The following is a 24359-nucleotide window of genomic DNA, read 5'->3' as shown; positions in this document are numbered from 1 at the left end:
GAAACTAATGTTAGAATTTCTATAGGAGTATAGCTATACTCCTATAGAAATTCTAACATTAGTTTCCAAAGCAATGTACTTCAGAACAACTTTGTCAATATACAAAAAGATTACTTCCATTTTGTCTGAAGCAGGGAAGACACTTCTTACCTCCCAGGTTTTGCAGTATTTCAATTATTGCCCGCAAGGTCAGTTTGCTATCACAATTTGTGTGCTAAAGACTTCTTATTTTTAATTAAGAGTGTTGTTAAAAAACATTATTAAAATTATACAGGCATGTTCTAAGGAGCACTCAAACTGCTTCTTGCTGTCAGCATATTTATTTTCAATCAATTCCTGACAAATTAATGTAGATGGGTTCTTTAAAAAGACAGTTTAAAATTAAAGTACTACATATCAAATTTACCCTATTCTGAAAGACTGAGAAGCCAATTTTACAGTGTAGCATAAAAACAAAGAAAACCTTCTGTCTTCTTTTTTCTTCTTCCACAAACTAACCTGATCTCCCCATTCATTGATTGTGGGCATGTTCACATCATCAATGAAGACTGTCATCTTTTTGCCTGCAGGTGGACCATAAGTTGTGCCCATGCGCTTATCCACATAACTTTCTATTGTACGCTGTTAAAAAGCAATTAGCAGCATAGTTACAAAGAGCACTTCATTTCATACATGATTCAATCACTTAAACATATTGATGGTTCTGTTACATAGAATTTTACTAAGTGAGGTATAGACAAGGCATTTGCTGGAGGTAATTGCACTAGTTAAACTAGAATGTCTGAAATCTCAAGGTATACAGCACTAGGCTGGTGTCTCCAGTAGGCAACCGTGCCTAACACTTTAATAAATCTGAATAGGTTTCAAACTTTTCTTTCATTTTATTCATTTATCAGCAAAATTGATGATTGCTAGCAATAAAGATTAAATTGAAGATGTAATTCTGGAACACCTTTCCAGCAGGTATCAATATACTTTATAAAAGCATACATTTATAATTAAACTCGTATATATAAATACACTTGATGAGAAAATTTTGCCTAATGGTAGACCTGCTGGTAAACTGTTCTTCTTGTCATCTTTCCTTTTCTGTGTTCTTCTTAAGGTCCAGTTTTTATTTACTCTATCCTAAGTGAAAATTCACTTAACCATACATAATTATTCTTCAATATAAACCTAAATATCTGCATTCTTACACTATGCTTAGGCTCCAGTCTTACACAATTGGCATCAGTTAGACCAAGATTTTAAGAAGCTAGAGTAATTTTAAAGCATGTGTTGTAACAGAATGTTTTGACCTAGATTCTTAACAGAGAATTGACTTCGTCTTGTACATCTATTTCAGATGTCCTGGTCATCAGAATCTCACCTATCACAAATTAAATCTATATTTATTTTATTAAAATGTTACTTTTTGTTTATAGCCCAATAAATAGAAGAAAAAAGTCCTTAGGAAATTTAGACCAAAACTACATGTTTATATATTATATAACATGTTAGTAGTTTCTACTATGCTATACAGGCAGATGATAGGTGATTCGTCAAGTTTATATCAAAGTTATATCAAGTTATAGCAAACTTGCAGTACAGACAGTGCTTTGGCTTGGCATACCAGACTGTATTAAAAGTATTCCCCAAATATATTGCCAGGAGGTTAAAGACACTTGAAATAATTCAAATTAGTTTGGTAGAAATTCTGGACAGGCAGTACAGTTTGGGATTTAAGCATTCATAATTGTATGTAGAGCAGCTGCACTGTACATGTTACTTTTTTAATGAGTAATTGTAATGACTGAAAGTTAAATTGCAGACAACACACTTTTAATGACAGATTGTTGTGGATAGCACTTATTTTACCCATGGTGTTTAGTGAAATCTAACAGCTCTTCCCAGTTAGTGAGAACGGACACATTTGACACAAAAACATAATATGATGAAGACAATAATAGACATGTTATTGTAAAAGTCCAAGAACAGCTCAATAGCTACTGAAAAAGTTGAAAGGAATGATTTTTTTACAGAAGTGTTAAATCATGCGTTAGAATGCTTGGAGCATTTGAACAGGTGCTTTTTTATTGTTCAGAATCACTTTCAGAAGCATCCTCCTGGCAAATTATCAGAATATTCTCTGAATCCAACCATCTTGTATGAGAAGATTAATCACTACTATACCTGAAAAATTAATGGGGTCGTTGCAGATGAAAAATTCAAACTCTTAGTTATGTGCCTTTCAGAGTTATAATTTGACATAAAACCTTTGATTATAACAGTCTTTGCAGTTCCTTGCTCACCAATTAGTAGGACAGCCTAGACAAAGACAACATCGAAATAAGATGAAACACAAGAGCTGTGTGTCTTGGCAAAGGCTCAACAGTCCCATTTAGCTTTTAAACAGAAAAGAAACTAGAAAAGTTATGTAAAGTGAACTCTTCACGAGAGACATGTAGAAGTAAAATAGTTAATGTCTCAGATTTTTGCAGGCCTGATAAGTTAAAAATGTTTGCAGTTAATGGCCATGCCATCCAGCACAATCACACTAACAAGGAAAGGAGTTAATTATTTGGAAAAGGGTTTAATCATCTAGAGACTCAGTATCTGTAAAGTTTCAATTACTTATGTAACACAGTTTTGGTGAAGAATAGGGTTTCATAACCTAAAGTCACATAAATTCTGTAACTGCCCCATGCTGGCAGAGTTCAATCAGCAGAGTCAGATATGAGCCTCCTGACCTATGTGCTTCTCCCTCTCACATCAGTACATGAAAATATTGGTTCCATTCTGACCTGATCTCAGCGTAATTACAATTATTTCCACTACAGAACGAAGGGGCAAGGGCAAGACAAAAAAGTCTGGAAGCAGTGACAATTCAAGAGTTCAAGCATATTTGCATGAAAGTAGCTTCTGGAAACACCATCTTATATCTTAAAAAAAAAAAAAATTAAGTCCTTCCTTTTCAATAATACACTATTTCATTGCTAATCTAAAACTTTCATCATATGTTCTGTTGGCAGTGCATTGATATGAACTATAGAAAAATACCTTGCCCTGTTTTGCTATGGTTTCAATAAGGAAATCCATTCTCACATTGTCAACATTAGGCACAAGAATTGAGTCATACTCTGGAGTACCACTACTGGGATATACATACTCTTCAACGCGTGTATTCCAGTGCATCCATGTACCTAATAAGAAATAAATTAATTTAATGTTTTAGAAATACTAGGCATCATCACTTCCTTTATTTTCCATCCAGTTCACTCATCTGTATATGCTTCTATCTCACGTACAGCAATCCCTCTCTGTGTATTCAGACTAAAATTTATAGAATCATAGAATCATAGAATCCCTCAAGTTGTATCTAAGAGTCTTACTCCTCTTTCCTACATAAATTGTCACAACAACAAGGATTATATGTTCACTTGACAAATCATCACCACAAAGTCCATGCAGCTTTTGTAGCAATATATCCACATTCTGACTTTTCACTGAAAATAGGGAAAACACTAAACACAATACCACCAATAAAATATAGCCATAAAACAAAACTTGCTAAGGGACACAAAAGAAGGTAAGCTATAAAATACTTCTAAATTAATTCTCTAAAAAAAAAAAAGCACAATTATAAAATAACTTTTTAATTTTACCCCATATCACCCTGCTGAGTTACTAACCATCAGATGCTACATAATAATCAAACATTGTATCTTCACTGCCTTCTGGGATACAGGGAAGATCAAGCTTTACTGTTGCATGTTTTCGAAGCCAGTATTCCATTTTGTATCTGTCCTCCAGCTCTAGCAATGCTCCTACACTCCACATGAGAGAGAAGATGTACAGCCTTTCCAAGTATTTTGGAGTCAGTTCACCACCTTGCTCCTGAAGGATTGAGTTAGGTTTTAATTTTCAACAGCCTGAAAACTCTACTTGATAATCATTAGAAACATGAGGTTAGAAGTGTTCAGTCATATATAAATTTAGAGATGTGTTCAGTGATCAGACAGAATCAATATAAACTGATAACAAATCACCCAAAAATAAAAAAAGGAAAACTGTCAATGCATGCTCCATGTGCTTAACGTAAACCAGTGCTTAACATAAAATCCAAATGTGAAATTGTGAAAGAGGTCACGTCCCAGCTATTATTTTCTAAAGAAACAGAAGGCATTCCTTACTAACCTGCATCTCCTTTGACATTCCAAGTCATCAAAAAATCCCTCTTCACAAAACTTTGTTACTTAAAATTATCTGCAGTATGTTAAGTAAATGGAAAAACATTCACACTACGTACCTTAGGTGGGATAAGGCCCTGCAGCATATTAATGCTCTGCATAATCACAAAGGCTTCCAACATCTCAGTCTTCAAATGGAGAGACTGAATGCTGAAGCGGTACAAGTCTGGGAACAATGAAGAATACAGCTGACGTAGAATTTCAGCCTCTTGGAAGGAACATTTTTTCAAAAATCCCTGTTGCAAAGCATAAATTTAGTTCCCAATGCAAGTCTCAGTGAATTCAAGTACAGCAATTCAAAAGGTTCAGGAAGCATGGAATGTTGATTTATTTGGGGCAAATTGGGAGAAGGGGAAGGCGGTGGTGGAGGAGGAGGGGGGAGTTAAGTTTCCCTGCCCATTGGGCAGGGTTTAATTAACAGAAGGTCAAATTTTACCCAAGTATGCATAATTCCTACTGGATGTTAAAGATTAAGAGAACTGAAAAGAAAAAACTGTGTTCAACAGCAAAAAATCATTATTTTCAAATATTTTTTAATCACAACAGCCATGAAATGTATCCAAAAACTCTGCAAAGAAACCAAACAATATGTACTGAACACAAACTTGATTTATTCTACACATTATTTCTAATGGGGAGGAGGATAACCTGAAAGATCTGGCAGATGTACAAAAAAAATAAGGATATCAGGGGGAGGTCTGCTGGTGTGTGTAGTGTTCTTATTTTGTATCTCAGTATTTGTAATGATGAATAAACAAAACCTAAGTAAACTACCTTTTTCTTAAGATCATAGAATAGGATTCATTCTTTGATGCCTTTAATTCAAAGTAATAACGTGATTCTTGGTGTTACCTTGAAGTTTTCTCTCATCTGCAGGGTAGATACTTCTCATTTACATCCCATATATGTATTTCCTACATAAAATACAATTACCAGCAAAAACACTTGCAGATTCTTCTCCAAAACTCAAAACGAAATTTGGAACAAATTGAAATGAAATAAATTTGCTTTAAACATAGGATGCTTTTCTCTTGTGAGAGTAGCTAAAGCTGGAACAGGCTTCTCAATGACCTCCTGAAGTCTCCATCTCAGAACTCAACAGGACACAGACTTCAGCAACCTCCTCTAGATTGACTTGACTAATGTTGTATTCAATATTACCTCTAGAGGTTCTTTCCAAACTCAACTATATTGTGCTTCTATTATCCTTTCTATTACTTTCATAATATTTTGAAATTCTACTTTAACTTCCCAAAGTAAATAAACTTTGAGACTGATTACAAATAAGTATATATATGAAAAACCTTTCTAGAAACGGGTAGGTGGAAAACGAAGTGATAAAAATTAAAAGGCAGAAGTACTTAAAATAGATATCCAAAATTCACTGATTGTTCAAAAAATATTAGGGATTAGTAGTAAAGCTGATAAGATGCATTTGCTTTAGAGAAGGTTGATGAGTAGTGGATCAAACACCTTTGATCTCTTTGCAAAAACTGCTTAAGAAGCACATTACATGAGAACAGCAACATGAACTTGAGAACTATTTCACTGAACTTGGAAGTTGCATATGTCATAATAATGCATCCAAGTAGACAGCTATATTTATTTGTTTGAAACTGGTAAGGATTGAAAATAAAAATATATACAACTTCCTGAGTTATCCATATTTGTCTTTAATCATGTTTTAAAGTTCTTCTGAAATATCAACGAATACTGTTTCATTCATCATCTGAGAATCAGCAAGGTTAACATCTACCCTGACCTGTTGGAATATGAAGTGTATTGCATTACAAAATAGATTTAAAGGGAGGTATATTGAAAAAGCCATCAAGACATTTTATCTATGATGTAAGACCAAACCAAAAACCCAAAGAAATGCTATTAATTAAATAGCATTTATTATCAAATTATAAATAAAAATAGGCTGCAATTTTATAGCAAATTTTGTAAGGGGGAAAGGAAAGGAAGTTGGAAATGTTACTTCATGGTGAGTTGAACATAATTTTGCTTATGTAATCCAAAATTTGAAAAAAAATGTTTATTTTCTTTAGTTTGATTCTACCACCAAAATATACTAAAACCATAAGGTTATGGATTAAGGAAAACTAGTTTCATACAACTCTTCAACACAACTAAATTTAGCCTGCATCTCACTTGTGAGGAGGTAAATCATGAATGACAATGAAAAATAAAATGCTTTTCTTCCTGCTGTCTTTGCAGCTGAATCTTTAGCACAATCTTTAACATCCAAGAAGTGGTTGTCTGCAAACTAAGCAATGCAAGGAGGCAGAGCTGTGGGAAGCTACCATCAGTAGGCCCTATACAGTGTTGTAAGCAGAGAAAGGAATAACAGAAGTGAAATCTCAGGGGAGCCTCTGTCCTAGATTCATAATTTACACTTACACTTTCCCGAGTATCCATATTAGTTTAAATAATTTTTAAAAAAGTAAAACTTGGCAGTAACATACATAAGGCTCTTGTATTGACTGCATGTATTTGCATCGGTAAAACTGAAGTTTTGCCAGACAATTTTTTAGGAAACTTGTTACTTTTTTCATAATAGGACTATAAATATTTTGGACTTGGCAAAGGAACTCATCAAATGAATTAGTGATGATTCTCAAGTGTTGCAGAGACCTGTGACTGAACAGAAAATTCCATGTGATTTAATATCATTCTAAATGGAAAAAGTTTCAGTAACTACTAGAAAAATATAGTATCAGTCCTCTGCAGCAACCCTTAGCTCTTCATAAGCAGCAAACCTCCAAGTTTGCAACAAGTCAATAGGACACGGGTGTTTCCAACACAGGAAGGAATATCTAACGACAATCCCATTTCTTTTCCTCTTAATGGGTTAAGGCTAAGCAGGATTCTGGTGCCTTTGCAGAACGTGGCCAGCCCCACCCCAGTGCACAGAACACAGAAGCGCCCAGGACAAGCAGCATCCTTCTCCTGCCGAGAAGCAGCGCCTTTGCCGAGCTCTCCAGAGCTGCCCAGGACTGGGGAAAACAACGCAAAGCCGCACCTTCCCTAGTGGGTCTTGCTGCTCCTCACCTATTTTCAGGGCATTGTACCTGACTGGCCATTTCAGATGCACAGGTGGAAAAGAAACCTTGTGTCTGTTGCCAGAAATTACAAGTTTACAGCCTTCCTCACCTTGGTGATTTCTGCTCACCAAAACACATCCCCTGCCTTCACTTTTCCCAGAGGAGCTCCGCTGCCTCCAGTCCCAAAGAGAGGCACCAGGCACTGCCTGGCACTCAGGGCTTGGACTACAGCATACTGTCTCTTTTGATTTCTGTCTGGGCTGAAACCTCTCATTTGCTAAGGACAGTGGTTCTAGGCAGTGCCACAAGCCAATTTTCCTCTGTTGCCAGACAAATCAGTGATTTAGGGACAAGGAATCTGCTTATAAACAGCAAGCTATATAAAGCTTACAAGCATGAGAACCTTTACGGGTTAAAGAAATAAGAAATCTGAGAATAACAGAGTAATCACTACAAAAGGCTGACATCTGAAAGTTAATGTGAGGCCAGCTGTATTTTCATAGGATTAGTTAAGCAACACTAACTAGGTGAGGATTTGTTGCATTTTCCACTAGTATCCTATTTGATTTAGGAAATGAAATGACTGAATGAGACTGAGAGACATTAATCTTTAAAAAACTTGTTCATGTGATACATTCTAGAAAGGAGGACAGTAAAATTTAGTCTGTTCGAAAATTTAGTCTGTTCATAATAACCTATAAATTTTTGTCCTTTTGAGTCTGAAAAACAGGGAAGCAAACACACTACAAACTCCTGGATGGTGTTCCAATTTCATAAACAGGAAATAATTCCTATCTTAAAATTAAAGTTTAAATCCCATATAAAGGAATTTAATTTGGGATTGTAGTGAAATATACTTTGGTTTCAGGGGAAAGTAATTAAGTAATTATCTGTATGATCACAGCAATAAGTATCTTAGCCATGCAGGAGAAAGTTTTCATTTTTGATATTCAGGAGACAGACCACATTTACCAAAGCAAAGTAATGTTAACCAAACATTCTCAACAACATGGCCCAGACAAGAAGAAATTCAGAGAAAAAAAATTAATTTTTTTTAAGTATTAATCCTGAGTAGTGTACTTCATTGCTAAATTTCTAGGCAATACAGGGCTTAAGGGAAAAAAAAAAGAAAAAACAACTTTTTTTTAACTGCTACTGTCTCTATTGCTTTCTTAAAAGAAAAGTAAACTGTAAGTAAATGCTGAAAGCTTTGTTGAAATATATTACTATGGAACATTGGTAGGTTTTTGGGAACTCTCATGTTTCATCTTTACCAAGATTTTTGCTACATGGAAAAAAGCAGTGTCCTCAAGTCTCAGAATTTGTCATTCAGTATATTGTTACAAGCATTCTGTCAAGATTAGGATTTATTTTTACTGGGTTTTGGAAGATGAACAATGACATATAAAAGAAAAAAAATAATTTATAAATCACTTTTATATATTTCAATATGTTATATGGTGGTTTTTGACTCTAAAACACACCTGAATCATGTTCTGTTTTTCTGAATTATTCGTTCTATGCCAGAGAGATAGTAACCACTACCTGGTTCTTCAGATACTTTGCTTCTAGATATGTTAACAGACAACCAAGTAACAACATAAATGTAAAAATTACATGTTTTAATGCTTCATTGACTTTATTTCTGGATCTAAATCCCAACTGCAATAAATTTCAAGAAATATCAAGAGAATTTCTATTTTCTAGAGGATTTCAAGTTCCCCGAATCAACTTTACTCTTTTTTCCTCCTTGGTCTGAAGCTGTAGTATGGGCTACCAGGCAGTTAGTGTTTTAAAAACTAAGTTGTCCTTCAATTGCATAAAACACTTTAATTAGAAATTTGTCCCAAAGTAAAATTGCCATATTCTTAAAAGTGTAATATGTTAACTATGTTCCTTAAAAAAATTATTCACTCTTGTATCAACTACCAGAAACATTGCTATTTTAAGTACTGACCTAGAAGTTCATACACAGGAAAAGGAATTTCATAGCAAAAGGCACAAAAATTGGTCCTACAGTAATAAGAGTGAAGTGTTGAAGAAGTAACCAGCAAAACTTTCAATGCATATACAGACATTTAGCTGTTCTACCTCAAGGATAGGACTCCAGGTGAGAACTGATGAGCTCATGAACACCATCCCATTTCTTGAAACTGTTGCTGGAGAAGCATTATCAATATTATGCGGTTCAAAGACTATTTTGCAATTTGGTGCCATAGGTATCCGATCACCGTTCGCTAGTGTTAGAGTCCTGTTGTCATCCAGGACAGAATTAAGATTCTCAATCCAAATAGCATCAACTGGACCATCAAGAACTATCCAGATATGGTCACCTATAATGCAACATAACGGACAAAAAGACGTATGGATGACGTGCTGGTTTCTTTCAAGGACCAGTTTCTTACTTCTGCAAACAAATTTTTAACTAATTCTGAATTCATGCACAGAGCTACCATCTCAGCTTTTAATACAATTACCATTTCCATCACTCAATTTCAGTTGGGTATTTCATTTTGTCACCTATTCATAATAATTATCCATTCTTCAGTATATAAAGTGCCATCAGCATAAGTCACCAGTTTTTAATACTCTGAAAATGTTTTATAGATTCAGTCTTCAAGACAGTAATAAATTAGGTTTATTTAAAGTTACATGAAACAACATAAAGAAGATAAGTACAGATATATTTAAACACCATTCATTTGTTTTCAATGAGTTTTATAAATGTAGAGAAATTAAATGAAAGGAAAACTTGAAAAATCACTCTTTCAAATAACATGCACACTGTCATAAGTAAAAGATGTCCATTAGGGAAAGATTCTTGTCATTTGTTCTGTCCCTAAACTTGATCCATCTTCCTTTTAAGTTTTTCCATTGCTTTCTATTTACTAATAGAAAGGTATTTTAAAGCCTGCCTCTGTTTCCTAGGAGGGTCTGGGTCTGTTTTGCTTGCCTCACTTGGGTACAGAGCAACAGACCCTGGCTGGAAAGAGACCCCACCTTGTCTCCTGGCTTCCCACCCCCTAGGGAGCAGACTGCCCCACTGTGCATTGCTAGACATCTCTTTAGCCAGAGACTGTCTTTCTGCCTTCAGAGTCGGTATTTATTATGAAGGCATAGGTGGCTTGGAGCTTTGCTAGCATTGAACCAAGGAGATATGAAACAGATGATAAACTTTTTATATGAGGGTTTTAATAGCTACAGTTCAGGCATCTCAAGCATGAGATGGTCTGGAGTCTGACTCATAAAGAGATATTACAGAACTCTTAGAGTGTAAATCTGAGGAAGTTATATCAGTGTGCTAATATATATTTCATCTTGAAGCAAAAGATAAAAAATCAATAGTTAATGCTATGTTACATTCTCAAGGGTGTTATATTTCTAGATTTGAAACAAGCCTACCAAAATTAAATTGAAAAGGATTTTCTATTTTAAAAGTATCTAGTTCTGAAAACTAAGAATTTTTGTATGAAAATAGTGCAACAAGTGTTAGGATTTTCTTTTATTTTTTCTTCTAAGGCATAATGATAAGATTGCATACTAATTTTCAGACAAAAAAGGAAGAAACCATCTAGCATCAAATTATCAAGGCCACTCATTTAGTTAAAACAGCAGTCTAAGAATATATGTCAGCATAATTTTAGGCAGAAATTGGCAGCCTAAACAGAATTCTCTAGTGCCATTTGAGATGGACTATGATATGCAGGGCTAGCTGGTATGACACAACTGATGAGATTTATTTCCTTTTAATATGGCAGCTGGAGAACAGGTAGAAATCCTGACAGCATAAAAATTTTTATAGGACACCACTACCGGGGCAACTGACTTTTACATTCCACTTTCCTTCCACAGGAGGGCCTAATATACAAAAGAGAGAATTCAGTACATGCAGTGAAGTAGTATTTCTTACTCTACACTGTTTGAACACAAAGCATTTAGAATAGAGACTGTAAAAGGGACAGAAGTTCTTCTAGCAATTTTCCAATAATTCCATGTAAGAAAAAAAAAATCTGTTACTGTGCTTTATAAAGTTTTCCTGAAGCTTTTTCTTTTCTGAGGTTTTTTTCTTGTTTTATTTTGAATGGAAGCCTTTTTCATTATACCTGTATTGGGTCTGGCTGAGCTGGAGTTCCTTTCCCCATAGCAGCCCTAAACAGTGCTGTGCTCTGCATTGGTGGCTGAAGAGGTGTTGATAACACACCTTGTTTTAGGTTTTGGGTTTTGGGTACTGCTGAGCAGCAGTGGCACAGCATCAGCTCTATCTCTCAGTATTCCCCACATCAAGGGGCTGGGCGTGAGCAAGGTCCTGGGAGGGGATGACACCAGGTCAGTTGACCCAAAATATCCAAAGGGATATTCCATGCCATATGACATCTGCTCAGGAAAGGAGTAGGGTGGAGTTTCTGTTGTTTACAATGTTTGCTTTCCGGAGCAATCTCTATGAATGCTGAAGCCCTGCTTCCTGGGAAGTGGCTGAAATTCGCTTGCTGATGGGAAGCTGAGAACAATAATTTTTTTTCTCTTTGCTTGTGCTTATGCAAATTTTTTGCTTTTACTTTAGTAAACTGCCTTATCTCAATCTATGAGTTGTTTTCCATTTATTTTCTCTCCCCTACCCAGCTGGGCAAAGGAGTTGTAGTGCAACTTCATGGGCAGCTGGAGTCCAGACAAGGTCAACCCACCACAATACCTTTCTTTGCTCTTAAAGTTTTTCTCCAGAGCGCTGAAAATATTCCATCTGTCCAATCATTTGTTGCCACATCAAGGCGTCCAAACATTTGTGGAGCAGTTATAGCTTTAGGATTCATTCTCATTTCACGATGTGGCTGTCCACAATCTATGAAGGCAGACCATCAGTTAGTTTTTAAATTTCTTTTCAGCAGTAAGACAACTTAGACAAACTCAAACTCATCACACCAAAATATATGCTTTAATATGTATTCATGATTATAAGAACATGTGTATTTACTTGAAAAACTTCTCTTGCTATACAAAAATTAATTGGAGACATCAAAGAAAAGTAAAATGAAGTTCTGAAACTTTTGACTATTCAATTCACATTTCATAGCTTCATTGGGAACAGAAAAGCAGCAAGATTAAATTTATTCAAGGTTTAGTTTAATATTTTGAAGGCTTATCAAACAGTAGAGCTTTAAAACATTCGGTTTGGATGCACATTTTTAAAATGCAGTGAATAAATACCAGACAGATGATTGATCATTTTCCCATTCTGTGCACTTGCTTACGTCTTAGAATAGGTAAAATATACAATATTGGCATATTCTTGTGAATTCTCTTAGACAGACAAATTCTATCTAGGCATACCATGACCATGTAACCTTTATTTTTTATCTTGTTAACAACAGCTTAAAAACTACTGTGTTGGACATCTTTAAAAAACCCAATATTAAAATGTAACCAGGAGCCAGTAGTAAGATACTGAAAGAAAGAGCTGAAAAAATCACTTATTTTAAAATAACTTTTTTATAATCAGATTTTGCTAACATGTAAGACAGAAGCCTGATGGATCAGTTTAACATTTCATGAGGTTGTGTGAGAAGATCAGCTTTGAAAAAAGTAGTGAGGTGATTTTATCTTGGTAGTAGTTCACATCTCAGTGCTAGAAAAAAAGATAGGAAAACTGTGCAATGCAACTTTGTTCTTTCTGGCTTTTTTCCTAAATCGAACAGTCATTTCCACTGCAATGTAGAGCTTACAGTGTTTCTTAAGCACAGCACATTACTGCATGTATGAGACTTGCTGAACTATTTTTGAACTATTTTTTACAGAAATTATTCACTTCTGGAAAATTATATAATCATCCTGTAAAATGGGGTAACACAAGCTTACCTCAAAAGAGATGTTTTTCTCCCCAAGCTATGACCTTTTATTTTAATAAGATCAAGCAGATATTCTTCAACTAATATTTTTGTTTAGAAATACAGATGACAAGAAAACTACACACAGTCTTCAAGCCTCCAGCCAGGACACAAAATTAATACCCTTAAAGACTTTTTCACTGTGTAAACCAGGAATTTATGGTTATAAAACCAGTTCTTTTATATTGCAAAGACCCTGTCTTATGCATTGTGTTCAAAAAGACATAAATACTTCTGATTAGCAAAAGGTTCCAGCATTTCCTCAGCATAACCCAGGAGATGCTTTAATCACTTGTCTGTGCTGCCTGCCTAGACTGTATTCCTCTTTCTTAATCCATCTAGAATAAGAAGTTCTGATAAAAGTATGATAATATGAAAAAAGACATGAAACATGTGGTTTTGAATGTCAGATATTTTTAAGCTACTGAAATAATTAGTATCTCAACATACAAACTCATTCTTCCAGTATTATATTCTCAGAGTGAAGCAATTGTTTTCTGAGAAGAAACAATGGGGCTTAAAGTTTACAGTGTAACAGTTCAGTAACAGTTTACAATATAAAGTACTAACATACCTGTCATTGCTTTCATTAAGATGTGGATGCAAGTAGTTTTTCCTGCACCACTAGGTCCTAGTGTCATCAATCCATGCCTTACTCTCTGGGTTTCAAAAAGCTGGATAACTTTCAGTTTCCAAGGAGGATGACAAACAAGGCCAGATTCCTCCACCTAAAAGGCAGTGACAGGAAACTAAATTACTATGATTTTAGAGCACCAAATATATTTTGATGCCTTTAGATATAGATAGATAAATACATAGACAGATAGATAGATATAGATATATCATCAACAGATTACTATACTCTTTGTAAAGGTTTTGTGTATATTAAAAAAAAAACTTTTGGAAAAAGGAGATATATTTGGCATTCAAATATGCATTCAGAAAAATAAGGTAAACCAGCCTCTATGTATGTTATAATCTATCTATTGATATACTTATAATAGATCTATAATATATATGTACACATTATATTCTTAAGTTGGCCATACTGAAGTATTACAAACACCTAATGGGAAATTAAATAGAAGAGATGTAATTTTAGGTAAATCTTTTCTCAAATTAATATTCTAATTGTCAGGACTTTAGATAAATATTAAATCCTGGATCACATAAGGCAAGCTCATATACATGCATTTTTCAGATTGGACCCCAGTAACCATGACTCAAGAAAACCACAGGACACTATAATCCAAATTTAGTGACCTCCTGAAAAATAAGCTTAGTAATACTATGCAGGTGGTAAAGATTTATGGAAAAGCTTAAATAGTAAAATATAATATTGCCAGCTAGATAGACTCCACAGCAAGAATTTTCTTAGATGTCATTTAATGACAGTTATACCAGAGCACCACAAATCATGAGAAACATCACCTGTTTGTCAATGGCTGCTTCAAGTTCAGGATAGCCTGCTTTATCAAGCTGGATATCTGGAAACAGATCTTCAATTAAACTCAGAAATAAGGGTTCGTCTTCATCAATCTAGTGAAAATCAGGGGGAAAAAATCCACACAGATTAAAGCCTATTCTATTTATTTTATCAACTTTAGAAGGAACAATCCCTAAGTCCTGAAGACCTAAAGAAATGCTTGAGAACATAAGGAACCACCTATAAAAATCCTCTAGGCGCTAAACATTAGAAGGACACAGCAGAAAGAGATCATATGATGCTTCTATTTGCAAAATAAACCACTAACATGCAGACTGAATTTCTTATAGTAGATTTTAGCAAGAGCATTTAGAAAATTGTTTCTTTTATTTGGTGTAAAAAAAAATTATGTATCACAGAAACAGAAGAGGGTTGTTAGCTATTTAGACAGGTGAAATGCTACTCATTACTACAAATAATAGATTCTTTAGAGTGACTAAATACTTAAGCACAAAGTTTCTAAAGAAGTTTCTGCATAGACATTTATTTTGTTACTGTCTTCTAAAGGTAGCAGGGAAAATATGTAAAAAATAATTCTAAACAGTTCAAGGTTAAACCCAGATAGAAACTCAAACAACAGAAAGCTCACTCCCTCCTCAGTCCCACACAGGGTACTATGAGAAATTCATCTCCATCCCAGACAAATTGTTCCACTCAGAGAATGAAACATTTCCAAGCTAGCTTCAGTGTAAAGGTCACATACAATCTTCTAGTGATCACATAGCACATAGTGCAGTTTAAATTATTTATCAGGTCCTCAGAACTTACTAGTTTAGACAGGTTCATATCTCTCAGAACACGCATGACGATGGTAGATTCAGTATCTGTGGGATTTGCTCTTTTTGCTGCTCCCAGTGTACGCAGCACAGACAATATATTTCGCAAGCCAAAATCATAATGCACCTAGAAGATATGTGAAGTTTGGGAAGATTTTCCCCAAGTTAATAGGGATGAAACAGTTCTTATTGGTATTTAAGACATGGATGGATATGTAGGAGAGGTGGTATATGTATTTCAACTGCCTCCAAACATCTATCAGCTATTTTTTGGCTGTATGACTATGGGCTACTTCACTGTCCAAATCTGCTACCATCTATTAAAATCTAAGGTGTGACAGAAAAAAAAAAAACTTAATCATAAGTAATTGAATCAAGACAGGGTTCCCAAGGACTATTGAGAAATACTTTATCAGTATTATTTTGAATTCTCTGTGGCCCTTGGGCACCGAGAAATATCTGTACAAGTACAGGCAGCACAAACCAAATGCCTCTTAACCCACTCTGTAAGACCAACAAAGGCTACAATAAAGCCTTTATTTGTCTCAGCCATCACCATTCATTAAAGCTAAATCTTAATAATAAGCAGTGTTCTGCATGAAAGCCCCATCCTTGCACCGACAACCTGCAGCAGGAGTTAATCTTCCAGGATAGCAGAAGGCTGCATTACTAAAGTGCAAGTGTCTCTCAGCTTACTTAGTGAGCATGAACCTTTCCTTATTCTTCACATGAATATTTTGTGACTTCACAGATAGTTTTTGACTAAAATAATCAGGTTGCACCATATGAAAATAATCACCTGCTTTGACAGCTGTTCTTCACACAGCTTGTACAGTGTAAAGAATTTCCTTGCCAACACAACATTAGCAATGAAACCACAACTAGCCAATTTGACACGAATTATGATCTGACGATCAGGAACCATCATAGCCACTGAACGGAAATTGATCTTCAAGTTTTCAGGAAGTTCTTGCCGCCCAGCATATCCTGGATTCTGGAAAGGAAAAACAGATGTTGAAGTTGACAGTACCTTGTACAAACAGAAGAATTAGCAAAGGAATATGCCATCTTGGTTGGTAAAAATAATTTGTTGGCTTTCAGCCACATGTTAAAATTAATTCTCATGCAGACTTACCCCCATATCTCTACAGAATTTTTGCCTCTTTTATAACAATGAGATATGAAAAATGTTCCACCTAAGCATTTCAAATCTGAGTTTGTCTTTTAGGTCCTATTTTTACTAGCTACTCCTACCTATATCTCTATAGCAATTTTTCTGTAATTGTAGCAAAAAGCAAACTTTGGGAGCCAGAATTTGGCATGTAGAAGGAATCTGAAATTGAGATAACTTGTATTTATGGTGCTGCCTGCATTTGTTAGTTGCATGTGCTTGACATTATCGAAACAAGACCCTGTAAACTGCATTTGCAGCAATGCTCAATGTTCTCAAACTATCAGTGAGTTGGTTCTAAGAACTGAATGACATAAGAGTTAGCAAATACCAAGTTAGACTCGATTATTGTACAATCATCACTGGTATATTAGAAACTTACTGAATACTTACCATAGTAAGAAAGATGCCAAATTCTGGGTTCATTTCTACATTGTCTCCATCAGTAAAAATAAACCTTTTTTTACGTTTCTTCTTACATGTCAACACAATTGCTATTTGCTGTGCAGCTACTGATAGCACTGGTAAATCAATACGATTGAATTCATCAAAGCAACCCCAGGACCCAGATTGAGCAAGACCTTCAAAGAGAAAAGCAACGAAGCATACAATCATTTTTTGGTGCAATTCACAAGCCAAAAATTAGGTTAATCTATCTCAGGGGTGGAGGGGGGGGAAGTGTTTATTTTTGAGAAAGTGTTTATTTTTGGGAAAGGAACAAAAAGAAGAATTTTAATTTCTTTTCAAGTAAGAAAATACAAATTCACAAAGTCCTTAAGATTTTCTAGGATACGATGTTCTTTGATTTCTTCTCTTTTTCTTATATCTTGAATGTTTTCCTGTTCCTCTTTACCTCCCAAGAAAAATTCCTGCTATAATTCTATGAAAATGTGACAGGTTGTCAACAGCTTATTGCACATATTAAAAGGAACAATACAGTTGCATAAAAAAGCTGGAAATCAGTCTATGCTGGAACTGTATTTTTCCTTGTATTTTTTGGGGAAAACAAAACAAAACCATAGATACAGTCACTTGCAACAATAGAATAGTCAAGAACCTCCCTTTGGTCTCTAATTTGACATCTGCCATGACTGACAGGTATAAACTTCAGATGCCTAAAAAATGTCATCTGCAACTAATTTCAGTGAGCTCTGACAATTGTTTTTAACATATCTAGAACTACCCATGCATTTCCTTCTACTGAAAGAAACTTCAATGTTTGAATTAGACAAAATACAGAAATTAAAATTCAGCGTGTCCCACCAGTTCAGTTCCAAATAAATTTCATAGCATTTTCTCTTCATAGCAGCAATTCTCCTTGTGACTTTAAGTCATTTTAAGTGACTTTATCTATCCTTTCATAAACTGTGTCATGTTTTCATAGCATTTCTATTTACTGAAGATAGTGTTGCATTTCTATGTACTGAAGACAGTGTTGCAACTGTATTTTATACATAAAAAAAGGTATTAATTACTTGCATTTATTAAAAAGCTGAAACCATCTGCCAGTTATGTCTCAACCTTGTTTCACGGAGATGTCCTCTTATTTGAAACCTTCACATAGTTCATAAAATCATATCTCAGGACATAAAGGACTGACTTATAAAGGACTCATGAGGATCAACAAGTAGAATTCCTGACTCCACAAAGGTGTATCTAAAAGTTAAACCGAATATATAAGATGTCTAAGCACCATTTGGACACTAACAGGCTTGAGACCCCAGAGACTTCTTTGGAGACTTTGTTCCAGTGCTTGACCACACTCTCCGTGAATACCTAGCTTGAATTGCACCCCATGCAGCTTCAAGCCATTCCCCCATATCCTATTATCAGACACCAGAGAGATCAGCACCTCCATCTCCCCTCCCACTCATGAGGAAGTTATAAACAGCAATGAGGGTACCCCTCAGCCTCTCAAAGAAAAATACAGTATATTCATCTGTTCCTCTTAAGTCGTCCTCTAGTTCTTTCATCATCTTTTTTGCTGTAATTTGGATATATTCCAGTATTTTTATATGTTGTTGTATTGTTGACTCCAGAACTGCAGAGTCCTTAAGATGAGGCCACTCCAAAGCTGAGTAGAGTGGAACAACCACTTTCTCTACCCAGTTAGTTATCCTGTGCTTTCTGCACCCCAGAAAACAATTGACTGTTTGGCCAACAGCTTACCTTTGGTCCATATCTTACCTTTGAAGATCCTCCCAAGTCCTCGGAAATCCATCTGGTCTGAACAGTTGAAGACCACTACATATTTTCCAAGGCACCGCCCCATATCTTTCACAGTTTCAGTTTTTCCAGTTCCTGCAGGTCCCACAGGTGCTCCACCCATGTTCATGCCCAAAGCTTGAGCCAAAGTGATGTAACATCTAAAAGGCAGCAATCAATCAGGCTGCAGCAGACAGATTTCTGTAAAGTGCTAGAGGAACTTACACAAGGTCTGATTTAAGGAGAAAAGGAAAGTGCTGAAATTATATTCCACTATTTAGATCAGTAAGGACAAAACCCCTTCACTCAGTCTCTGATGCAGGGAATATTAAGTTCATTTCACCATACATAAAGTGAGAGAACAGATAATCTTCAATTATCAGCAATCTGAAAGATCACAAGAAGGGAAGAAAGCAGATATAGAGATTCTGCCTAAGTTTTAATAGCTTGGATACAGAGTTATTTTATCTGGAGTAGCTTTGAAACACATTATTCTGTGGAGTACAATAATGAAAGACATCTAACCTTTCCTTTCTCATCCATCTTTAAAATTTGATCACACAGTGCATGCCATTTTCATAAATGAAACATCTATGCATAATGCAGGAAAACACCAGCTAATAATTATATATCAATACTAGCTCTAGAATTTTTTGTATGGAATAGTTAAAAAAAAAAAAACTATGACCAACCAAACTGCCTTTGTTTTGCCAGTGATAGGTTATAAAGCATTCTTTGTGCTATTTGAGTTAGACAGGTAGTTCTCTCTGTTAATAGGATTGCAATTCTTTCAACATCCTTTTAGATCAAAAATCTCCAAACTACTGCAGCTGAATAAAAATTGCTTTTCCTGTTTGTTCTTGCTTTTGCTTTTCCTGTTTGTTCTTTCTTTTGCTTTTCCTGTCTGTTCTTTCTTAGCTCTTTTCATTAGCTTTTCTGTAAACACCTACTTTTGTCCTGTATCTCTACATATTTTATCTCTTGAATATATCAGATCCTCAGGTATGTTGGCTTCATGTACATAAGAATGCAGGTCACTTACATAATGAATGCAGGGACCAGTGCAAGTATGTGGGAGAAAATTATTCGCATTATAGGGCACAGAAACAAAAATATTGAAGCATTCCATATGAAAGTACTGACTTTGACAAGACTGTGAAGGATAAACTCTGTAGAGATCAATGTTGCATCCAACAGGAATGACAAAACTGCTCTTGTAAAAGCCGAGGTTTGGCAGCAAAGAATAAAGGAATAAAATTAGTCTTTTTCACCTGTCTGTAAGAGGTGTTATGACAAGCCTGTCAGTACAGCCCAAGAATTCATTCTGGTATGTGAAGCTCACATCAGTGATCTTAATCACCATTTTATCAGAGTCTTCATTAAAATAAAATCTACATTGTTTCAGCCACTCAAAGTCCGTAGGGCTCTTGATATGCATGCAGCACTAAGAAGAGAGGGAAGACAAGGCTGTGGCATTCATGGTTAACATTTACTTTCACATTTATATTATGCCATCTAATTAGTAGATTCAAAGGTAGCACTGCAAACACAGTGAAATATAGTGGATAGTGGAGAATCTATCTGGATTTTTACCACAAAAATTGCTAATGTATTATTGTTCAATCGCATACTTAGGCAGAGGAACTTCAGGCTTTAGACAAGTGTGTCAAAAGTCTAAATACAAATTTACAGTTCATAAGCCTCAAACAAGAGTCATTTCAGTTTAACCTTAAAATTTCCATTCCTTTTAGTCCTCTGTACCACTTTACTTTTGCATTAGTCAGAAGTACATAATGTGATATTTGTAATATGATATGTGATTTTATAAACTGCTATGAGAATTGTATGAAACCACATGCATATTGGGAAAAAAGATATTTCCTGGCAGTGTCATGGTGCTGATACTATCTAAGGAATTCAACAGAACTGAGAATAAGTCACAGTTGCTCTATTGAATATTAAAACAGGATTTTAAAAAAATAATTCCATTTATATCTAAAAATTACATTTTACATAAAATTATTATATTAGAAACAGATGATTCTACAATTAAAAGATAAATGCCTGCCTATTAATAATGGGCCAAAACTCAATAATTCTTTATTTGGACAGCTTAATTTCAGAACCAGGTCCAGGACTTCCTATAGGTAAAAGGTTTAAGTTTGATCAAGCTAAATGCTTTAAGTTTGATCAAGCTAAATGTTTTCATTTTCCTTATTTTAGCATTCTGTGTCAGCATGAGAAGGTGTAAAGTGAATAAAGAAATCCCTAAGTAATAATTAGGTATGCTATTTAAAGTAGAGCAGAGAGAATACCAGCTTCAACCTTTTTCTTGTACTATAACTCTATATTCATTTTATTTACTTGTAGAAATTCATTATGCAGTCAAGAAAAAGGAAAATTACTTGCAACAAAATGTATGAGGAAAAAGAAGTCCCTAAGTGATCATGCTACAGAGGAACTATTAACTTTAGTGGACCAACATGAAACATGACAAAATTCTGCTACTGCTTGAGAAGAGGAAAAGCCACTGAATTACTTAAAAAGAAATTAAGACTTGGTTGAAGCAGCATCAGCACTTTTATTCCAGGACACATAATCATTATAGTAATGAAATTAAATGTTTATCTAATGAGGCAGGACTTCATAGGTATCATAATATTTTCTTATCGTTTCTCATTGTGTTATGTGGAAAACCCCTCATAATTCATTGTTAATTTTTTAATACTTACAAGACCATCAAAAATGTCCCTCTGATGCACATGAATAGTGATTAATGTCTCGTATTTAACTCGCTCGTATGGACTAAGGTCTTTTGTTGTCATATCTATCAACATGTTCAGAAGATCCAGGAAAAACTGGTTTGTCTTACGCATAACTTTTTTATCCTGCTTGGCAAGAGTCAAAGCTTCTTCTGAGTCTCTTGTCCAAATCATTTGGATTCCCAATAACCCGACCTTAGAAAACACAGAAGTACATGCTTCATAATCTTTTGTATTTCACCTAAAATGTACATTCACAGACCCAGAAAAACTAAAGAAATTTTTCTCCTACTATATGTATAAAATTACTTTCTATGCATTCATACAGAGGTCATGTTTTCTGTGTCCCAACTGCATTCATAAATGGATAGTTAAGCCTGTACTTCGGTCTTGTAGATACTGCCTACAGTGCATTGCTTATACAACTGCTCAATATAATTTACAGTATATATAAAAATACTATATGCAACAAATATACTTTATATAAATAATAACTAGCCAGTGAATAATTAATGCTTCCATTTGAAATATTTTTATAATCATTCAGAAAGCTTTTATTCCATCTCCAACAACATTCCTGATCACAAGTGAAGCTTCTCCTAAAAAATATTTTTCCTTCAACACTACCCTCAGTTTCAAATCTTTCACAATACATAGCATCCTGAATATATGAGCAAACATACAGTTTTACTACTTTTCCTCCAGCAGCCAAGTATTAAGCTTGTAAAGAAATAGTGTTAATTTCATTACATTAATTTATTGTGTTCAGCATCCTTTTTAAACAGGAACTTTAGGGTAAGTTATCTTCTTTTGGCTTCAGCTATGTGAAACTGAAACTTAAAAGACTGAGATGATTCAAATGAAATTAGATGCTAGTTCTGTATTTAACACTGGCTGCAACTTTGAATGCAAAGACAAGAAAAAAACCTGATACATATCTGGGAATAATTCTTCATTCATTTAACAATGATATTACCTGGGCTGGATAAGTAGAAAGAAATTCAGTAATCTCAAAACTTCTTTCCTGGATGTCCATAGCTGCCTGGCGAATAACTTGATGCAGTGATAGCTGGGATTCCTTCAACAGAGAGCTGAGCCAAACTTCAACATTACCTTCAGCCATTACAGGTCTAGTCAGCTCTACAGTCTCACCCTCTCGTGAACTGATTGACAATATACGATCATATATCTAATAAAAGAAAAAATACCTTGTGTTTATAGATACATTATTTATCTTTACAATAACTCATATTTTCCTGCAATCACTCCATTACACTGATATAAGTAACTAATAAATTATATCAACTTGTTCAATGAAATGTAGACTATTAAATCATTATTTTGCTATGCAGAAAGGCTTTAAACAGAACACTGCCATGAACAAGGAGACAAAACCTAATATATTGACAGTTCCTGGATCTCACTAAAGTTTCAATGGTAATCCTATCCCATATGCTCTAGAATGACCCTGCTTGAGCAGGGAGGCTGGACCAGACTACCCACTGTGGTCCCTTCGAACCTGACCCATTTTGTGATTCTGTAACATCCACTTTCCAGTCACAATAAAGGAAGCCTTCCCCCATTATTGGTGGGTTAACAGCCTAACAAAACATACAGCCTTAGCATCAAAAATAATGAAAGCAGAAAAGTTAAGGAACATGGGCAATCAAAGGAATTTCAAAAGCATGGGGAGGTAATGAGTTTCTAAGAAAATGCATACATAAGGAGAAAATGTTGCTATCTGTTCTTGTAAAAGGGATAAGAAAAGTGTTCTTCAAACATTGTGTGTGAAGGTATAGTAAAGGCATGTCAGAAACAGGAGAGACAGTATATACGCTTTTTCTTTCAATCAAAACATGAATGGAAAAATACAAACGCAGGCAATGTAAAGATGTAAATAAGCTCATAAAGATTAAAAAGCTTATTTGAGAGGAAGCCACAGAAAAAAGTTCAGTACATGGGTGGATTTTTCTGAAATTTAAGCACTGGTGTAAATTTTTGGTTTGCTATTCTACATGAAGTTTTACTACATCATAAATGAGAATATGAAACAAATCTTAAAGGAAGAAAGCCTACTCAGCATCAAATAGTTACTGAATAAAGTAGAACAGCTGAATGCTTTATGCAACCAAGTAGCTCTCTAATTTAGCAAGTATCAGACGTTAATATAAAGGAATGTAACATTGAGGTGTGGGCAGTACATACCCTTTCATGGAACCTGACGGTTTTAATGTTGTCAAACACATTCAGCAGATGTGCCTGTATATTGTGAGAGTTCGATGCCTGGCCAAGAATTTCTAAGAGAGCAGGATCTGATACGAAGAAGAATCGTGGAAATAGCAGGCGCTTTTTCTCCAGGTACCTGTATTTTTAAAAAATTGGCAGAGAAGCCAGGAGGGAGTAGATGGTAAGTGATATGGGTTAATTTATACATCCTCTCCTCTATAAAAGTGGTATTTCTCACAATTAATTATACAATTTTTAACTGTAGCAATTACAATTTTTAATCCATCATACAGTCATGTTAAGCATCTGCTTTAAAGCTACTCTCTTAGTATCAGAAATCATTTTATGGAAAACTTTTATTATTTGCTATAATCTAAACACCAGTAAAAAGAAAAGAAACTAAGCTGAAATAAAATATTTTTATGTTAACTCTTTTACTTGCTATTTACATCTCTCAAGCCGAATGTCTCCCAGATCTGTGAAAGGTGTGAATGGGATACACAAATCTAGACTGCCTTCTGGATTGAATCTAGACTGAAACCAGCTTTGGTTTCAACAGAGACAGACAGTGAATGACA

The 24359-nt window shown here is 34.9% G+C and overlaps 1 protein-coding gene across 1 annotated transcript in view; it reads right to left on the bottom strand.

Annotated features, from left to right (window-relative positions):
• The window catches only part of DNAH5 (dynein axonemal heavy chain 5), a 117044-nt gene that overhangs the window by 46669 nt on the left and 46016 nt on the right, over window positions 1-24359 (bottom strand). The window contains exons 32-48 of the mRNA XM_053976898.1: window positions 23761-23917; window positions 22532-22744; window positions 21526-21750; window positions 20065-20237; window positions 18776-18954; window positions 16982-17169; window positions 16217-16411; window positions 15410-15544; window positions 14587-14694; window positions 13730-13883; window positions 11967-12113; window positions 9368-9609; window positions 4289-4465; window positions 3672-3876; window positions 3040-3182; window positions 2173-2307; window positions 499-621 (exon numbers count right to left, since the gene is read on the bottom strand). Of these exons, the coding sequence (XP_053832873.1) occupies window positions 499-621; window positions 2173-2307; window positions 3040-3182; window positions 3672-3876; window positions 4289-4465; window positions 9368-9609; window positions 11967-12113; window positions 13730-13883; window positions 14587-14694; window positions 15410-15544; window positions 16217-16411; window positions 16982-17169; window positions 18776-18954; window positions 20065-20237; window positions 21526-21750; window positions 22532-22744; window positions 23761-23917 (2899 nt within the window). The remainder of the gene's footprint in view (window positions 1-498; window positions 622-2172; window positions 2308-3039; window positions 3183-3671; window positions 3877-4288; window positions 4466-9367; window positions 9610-11966; window positions 12114-13729; window positions 13884-14586; window positions 14695-15409; window positions 15545-16216; window positions 16412-16981; window positions 17170-18775; window positions 18955-20064; window positions 20238-21525; window positions 21751-22531; window positions 22745-23760; window positions 23918-24359) is intronic.

The sequence above is a fragment of the Vidua macroura genome, chromosome 1 (genome assembly GCF_024509145.1).
Source record: "Vidua macroura isolate BioBank_ID:100142 chromosome 1, ASM2450914v1, whole genome shotgun sequence".
NCBI classification, from domain to species: Eukaryota; Metazoa; Chordata; class Aves; order Passeriformes; family Viduidae; genus Vidua; species Vidua macroura.
This window is presented reverse-complemented; position numbering and strand designations above follow the sequence as displayed.